This window comes from Lathamus discolor, chromosome 5 (assembly GCF_037157495.1).
Source record: "Lathamus discolor isolate bLatDis1 chromosome 5, bLatDis1.hap1, whole genome shotgun sequence".
NCBI lineage: Eukaryota > Metazoa > Chordata > Aves > Psittaciformes > Psittacidae > Lathamus > Lathamus discolor.
In genome coordinates this window covers 109,383,512-109,390,353 of record NC_088888.1, presented here as the reverse complement: position 1 = coordinate 109,390,353, position 6,842 = coordinate 109,383,512, and the positions used below count along the sequence as shown (strand labels likewise).

Sequence of the window (6,842 nt, the reverse complement as noted above, 5' to 3'; positions counted from 1 at the left end):
CTTGGCTTGGGTTCCCTCAGAGATGTGTGCTGGGACTCCTGTACGGTTGCAGGACAAAGAAATACTTAAAGATATTTCTTGTTTGGATTTTCTCCCATGCTAAAAGACAGGACCTTCCTAGGACATCATCCCCCCCCCCCCCATTTGGAATTCAAACTATAATAATAATGATAATAATAAACACTTTATATTTCCCCCTCTCTCCTGTAGCACCTGGCATTCTGATTGCGTTAGTAAGATGGGTTTCATCCTGCACCCTACCTAAAATGCTGGTTAAACCTGTCCTGTCGGAAGCTCTGCGTTACATAAAGACAGCCAGGGCCCATGTGAAAATGCCACCTTTTAATTGCGACCGTATCAGGGTAATTAGCAGCAGTCTGGAAAAACTTAATCTTTACTTTTTCTGCTTACCTTCCCAATTCTGGTGCAGCGCTTTACCTGTATCTGGGGCACAGGAAGAAACGGAGCTCTCACAGGGCTTTGAGAGCAGGGAAATTACGGCTAAAAGCTACGAGCTAAAATAGATTGAGCAGACAAAGGGTGGAAGAAAGCTTTGTTCTCCCCATTTTCACGGATGGGGAACAGTGGCAGCAAACTCCCATGGGTCCAGCAGAAAATCCGTGCCTGAACCCAGCTTTTGCACTGTACAGGCGAGACCACCCCTACTCTTCAAAAACACCCCTTTTTGGTGTGGATCTGACACCTGGCAAGTTACTCAGCTTGCAAACAGTGGGTCTATTTTCACCAAGGAACCTCCCCACACCCCCCTGCTTCAGAGACATTAACAAGTGTGAGAAAGTGCAAATCCTAAATTAGCTCAATATTCACATGTTCCTTCATTATTGATGAGGCTCTCATCTCCCAGGGGTAGGATCTGCAGAGGCAGCTGGGGGTTCCCAGCAAAGAGCCACCTTCCGTCTCCCAGCTGCTTTTCCACTGAGGCAGAAGAACCAACCCTGCCCACTGCCTGGCCTCCCTGGCTCCACCAGGGATTGCTACAGGGACCATTTATTTGCTAGGAGGAGAAACCAGAGTTTTCACCTTATACAGCCAAAAATGTGGACAAACCCCCCCAGTTTTAAGATTTCCAACATGCACACAACCACAGGGCTGAATAGTTCTGCTCTATTTTCAAAATGCAGCTTTAAGTTGCAAAATACATATACAGATATTGTTTCCTTTAGGTTAAAAGGGACTAGAGAATTTTGCCTCTTACACTTTAAAATTCATAAAAATGGACTAAGATAAGGAAAGAAAAATATCTTCTGAGTGACTCAGAACTTAAGTTCTGACTTGCTGAGAAACTGAGCTTGAATTTGGCTTTGGAACAATCTTCCCACTTTTGCCACCACCAAAGTTTATGTTTTTACCATATTGACCAGCTCCACATCACTAAAAGTTTGCTTATACAAGACAAGCAAAAGTTTGCTTATCTTACACAGGGCAGGTACAGAGATGACAGCCTTGGTTATTGTCCAAGTACTTCAAGCTCTGATCCTTACCGGGAGTTCCTCAGCCACGAAATCTGTGGGATCAGATTTATAACCCTTCCCACTGCAAACCTCACCTCACACTGCCTAGGAACGAGAAGGAATTAATCAAAGCACAGCTTTGGATGCTTGCAATCCTCACGCTGTTCGAGGACACACTATCGTAAGATCCTTTTTTAAGATAGGCGTGATGCTGCGCAGTGTTTCCAATAGACTTTGTGTGGTTTTCCTCTCTTCTTGGAGCTTCCTTCCTCCCCTTAGTGCTGGCAGGTTTGGAGGTTTCATGACGTAAATTGTGCCTTTTGAAGGTGGATGCTTCACAATCTTGAGTCTTGTGTGTTTAAACAGGAGAAAATTGGTTAATTACATTGGTGCATTCATCTCATTTCTTTGCCGAGAGCTGATTATCTGAAAGAACTCAGTACTAGAACTGCCCTTTGCTTAAAGGAAAATCACATTATTTGAACAAGATGAAATGTCCTCAAACACACTTCTTGAACTTCACAAAGCAGCTGCCTCTCAATATTGTGTAATGGGCTGAAATGCCCATCAACCCAAGGATAGGTGGTTCTGAAATCTTAATGGGTTGTCTTGAAACCTGTGCTTTACTGAACCCTGGTTGTCACTACTTCTGCTTTACACTGGTTGTGTGTAAAGCCCTTGAGCTAGTATGTCTAGGAAAGAAATCCAAAGAAAGGCATGTGTTTCGCACATCTGGGTTGTCTTGCAGCATGCACCAGCTCTCCCATCCCTGGCTCTAAAGGCAGGCTCTGCAGTCGGACACAGCAACACCAAAAGAGTTGAAACTCATAAAGCTCATGCAGACTTCAGTCTGATGCTGGTAACAAGACAACTTTTCTACGGGCAATAATTCCCAGGAGAGTTTTGTGCTTGCAGGTATTTACAAGACAAAATTCAACATATATATCACTGTTCATAAAATTGTGATTGCAAATCACAGTTTGGCACATAGCAGCCTTTGCACCAACAGCTGAATTCAAGGCTTGAAGCAAAGAACGACACTATACCTGTGATGAATGGAGGTAATTCACGAGGAACCATCATCTGTGTAAGGCTCCGCGTGCAAGAAGGGGAAATTTCTTCTGTGTCAATGGTGACCGGTGATTACTGAAATTGAAAACATTTTAACATCTATGCTGTGTGTGCCTCAGTCTTGATTTGAAAGTGAAAGCAGAGTGGAGACTTGTTTTGCTTAGTTTCTAGGTAATTTCACTTGGAGGTATGTGATTTTGTGCTGTGATGTGTGAGTCAACGGACAAATATCTAACAAAAGACTGCTGTTTAAAACCCTTATTTTCACAGCAACGAAACCAAGTTAACTTCTTTGTGCTTACATTCTGTTAATTTCACCATTTGGGTAATGATGTAATAATTTTTCCTATGCTTTCTAAAAAAAAAGACCTTCCTGCCAAACCAGAGTTTGGTTAAAACTGAACTCACAACCCATTATAAACAACAAAAATATATAATTACTTTGAAGTGTGTTCCTGTTGTTTCAATCATCCATTTCACGAGACAGTATCTGGTCAGGAGAGCTTTTTGTCCAGTAACGCAAAGTTGGCTGACCCCTAACATGCACAGAGCAAAGCAGATAAATGAATAGCTTGTTTCAAATACTAGTCTGTTATGATTTCCCCCTCCCTTTCCCCAACCCATATTCTGCACATGCTATTTCTCTTTGAACTCGAGGCACATTAAAATCCCACATTTCTTGGGATAGAGTAAAATTCCCACTACTTGCACAAATAGAGAATCTTCTATTAGTAGCCGATATTTCAATCTGGGCCAGATTTAAATCTTAGGTATTCGGTACTTAACTGTAGTAACACCACATATTTAAAAATGTACTCCTGGGTTTATTCTTCCTATAACTAACACTGGAAACTGGCCAAACACTCGTAAGAATTAGCACACAGAAACCTATGGAAGATTAACATAGAGAACAAACAAATAAGCCCAGCAGTACTTGGAGAAGTAAACCTTACTCCTCAACTGGCACCTTTTTAAACTGAAATCCCTGAAATGTAGTTAAAAAAAAAAATTGGAAACAAACAGGCTTTTTGGCTTTTGCTGACAAACAAAAACCCAAATTTGTGGTGAGCAAGAGATTAGAAGTGCTGCTTTGCAGGGGACCCACAGAACTTTGGATGCTTCAATGCAACATGAAAAATAATTCTGCTGTATTCTTTTGCTGAGATTATTTTTTTTGCACCTTGGGCATGGAGCTTACTCGCAGCAATATAGCAACCTCATCGTATTAAGTGGTATTTCATTTAAGGAAATCAGGGAATAAGCCCAGCCTCAGCAGCATCAGAATGGCTAAAACCTGCACAGCACTGAAAAGCAACTGCTACTCTAAACACAGAGAAAGACATCTTGTTCTCCCTTGCAAGAAGTAAAACCACAGTAATTTTGCTGTAATGAATGAGCATGTCCTGAGAGTAAGAAAGGTGCATTGCAACCCAAGAAATCTCAGAAAGGAAGAGTTCAGCTGCAGCTAAAACATCTGAAGCCATGTGGACTGGGCAGTGCACGCTTTAGCTTCACTGGACAATAAAAGGCAGCTTAAAGAAATTTTTCACATTAATATCTGCATCTTGACAATGTTTTATAAACCATGTTAAGCAACTCAACTGAGCCAAGACAATAAAAAAATGTACCCATTTTATTCAGCAGCGCAGGCCAGTGGGACGTTTTAGAGTTACACTGATGAAACACAGCCAGGCCCAAATGAACAGCTAATGATATGAATTCCGGCCGGCCACTCCAGATCATGGCATGAGAACTGGCCGGCTTTCAGGACTGTGCTGTCCCTTTGCTGTGGCTAAAGCAGTATCAGAATCAGAGTCCAGGATGGTGAATGCTGCTTCTCATTCAACGCTTTACTTCCATGCTCGCCCATCTCTTCTAACAGCTCTTAGCTGAGATTAACATGTCGAAATTCATGCTGAGTGTTTAATACCTTATACAAAACTGGTTATGGTAGTGCTGGGTTCCAGCATTGCTTATTTCCAGGTTTACAATTAGAAACAAGCTATAATTTGATTACAAACCTAAACTGCAAGTGTTCAGTGTGTATGCAGCAATACTAATACATCTGACCAGCTATACTTTTAAAATTCACTTGGTCCCTAATTTCAGAAAAAAAGCTGTTGCTCTATCCAAGACAACTGTTTGAATGCCAGATTCATCAGTGAAGGTACCCTGAATGTTCCCAGAGAACCAAGGATCTAGATATGGTTAATAAAGGCACAGCTCCTTTAGCTTTGTTGCAAGGTTACAATTGCTAGAGAATAGTTAATAACTGGCTAGGAAACAAAGGGAGGTATTTTTATTTCATTCTTTAGTACTTACACTCAGGTGTAAAACTTTAATATTAGAACACGTATTTGGGGAAGAAATAACATTTATTTTATATGTAAATGGAGATCAATGAAAAAATTAGACATGACTTTGCAAAAATCAGTGAATAAAATACATGGAACTTTGCAAAGCCTCTCCTGTTCCCAGAAGCAGAGCTGGGCTATCAACAAGCAAAAACAACAGTTGCTTTAATAATAAAGACAGTAGTAGGGTGAATTGTTCTTTTTATCCTGGATGGAGAAAAACACAGTGTGAAGCAGCAGGTAGTAAGTAATTCACTGACTTTCCCAGACTTAACCACAGTGGTTAAAACCAGGTCTGACTTTGCTTGCTGTTAGCTAACTGGAACAAAGTTCCACCAGAGTGAATCTGGGCTGAAGGCAGCCCAAGGTCTGCTGCGTTAGGACACAGCTCTTGCAAAGCCAAAAAAGGTGAACTGTCTGCCATACTGAGAGGCAAAGTCGAACTATTTGTTGTCAAGTCTTGCTTTGCAAACATGCAAGCCCTGGCCCTACACATGGATACCCTTTTTAATAAGGCACTGAAGCTCACATTGATCTGTTACCATGTTCTCCCTTGAAAGAGCTATATTTAAACACAGTCTGTGGTTTCTGCTGGAGGTAGAGCAGTGTGCTCAAGTCTGGATCACAAGTGGTGTCTGGCTGGTGTGTTTACACAGATTTCTCTAACTTGCTAAGGTACAAATCACCTGAGTCACAGCCTCACTCTTAAATGTGCTTGCAATGCTTCTTTTTCTTTTTCCGCACTCCTTCAATACACTCATCTGTCTCCTCTTTTTGCCTTTTGTGTTTCTTTTTATGGTGTTTCTTTTGCTGTGCCTCACAGTCCTTTACACTTAGATCTTCCCCATCAGAAGCACCTGTATAAACCTCTCCATTGCCCAGGTTTTCATCACAACTAATGCTTTTCCCTTTGTGCTGCTCTTTATGTTTCCTTTTCTTTTTCCTTGAGTGACATTCATTTAAAGGAGCATCCAGTTCCTTGTCATTCAAGCTACTTATCTTCGACTGTTTCACTTTTGGTTTCTCACAATGCTCTGTACTCTTGGCGTCATCTCTCTTCTGCTTCTGCTTTTTCTTTTTGACTTTGGTTTTCAGTTCTTCTGAAGGCTCCAAAGCTTCATCAGCTGTTGGGCTGGAACTGACTACCTTTGTTTCTGTGTCATTCTGGGATCCCTTCAGTTTTGCCATGCGCTTGGCGAAATATTCCTGTACAGTGAGAACGCTCTTCACTGTATTGTAACCGTCTGCAGGCTCAGATAGACAGCAGTTTCCCTGCTTCTCTTCCTGAGACTTAGGACTAGCAATATCCTCCTGCAAAGCAACAAAGAGAAGCAGGAACGAGAGTCAGAAATAATGGCTTTAAACATAATGGTGGTTTTTTTGTGCACTAGTAAGAAAAATATTAACAAACAGTATGGTGCTTTTAAAATTAATTGCAAAAATATAGAGTTGGGCAGAAATGAGATTCAGCCCTTAATGCAAATGTTGGTGTAAGTTTAGGGAGAAGAGGTGGCAGTACGGATGGCAGCAAGAGAATACAGAAGTCAATTCTCTGTTGGTTTAAACTTCTCGCTGTTTACCTACTCCTGTGCAGCTCATGCAGATTATGTATAATACTATCATACTCAAGTGTATTACACTCACTTTGCAAAGGCACATGTCTCTACAAGATATAAAACAACATAAACAGTAACACAGTACAATTTATTAGCCTATGGCATAAAGGAAATCCCATGCCTGGAGTACCTCTGCAGCAAAGTGCAAGAACTTATGATACACAGAGCAATCCAGCATTGATGCATCTCTTCCATCTTATCTGATCTTTAGAAATGTTTGTTTCGCAGCTGGTTTGCTGTCATTGTGTCCTAGATGTTGTTATTTAAACATGCTCCATTTGATTATACATTATCAGATGGCAAAAACCAACATCACAGGTTAGATCTTA

The 6,842-nt window shown here is 41.1% G+C and overlaps 1 protein-coding gene across 2 annotated transcripts in view; it reads right to left on the bottom strand.

Moving 5' to 3' along the window:
- Window positions 1–1,103: 1,103 nt before the first annotated feature.
- Window positions 1,104–6,842, bottom strand: part of PINX1 (PIN2 (TERF1) interacting telomerase inhibitor 1) — a 68,495-nt gene continuing 62,756 nt past the window's right edge. For both annotated transcript variants that reach the window (XM_065681881.1, XM_065681880.1), the window contains exons 7-9: window positions 2,985–6,208; window positions 2,519–2,618; window positions 1,104–1,821 (exon numbers count right to left, since the gene is read on the bottom strand). In XM_065681881.1, coding sequence (XP_065537953.1) covers window positions 5,603–6,208 — 606 coding nt within the window. In that variant the 3' untranslated portion in view covers window positions 1,104–1,821; window positions 2,519–2,618; window positions 2,985–5,602. The remainder of the gene's footprint in view (window positions 1,822–2,518; window positions 2,619–2,984; window positions 6,209–6,842) is intronic.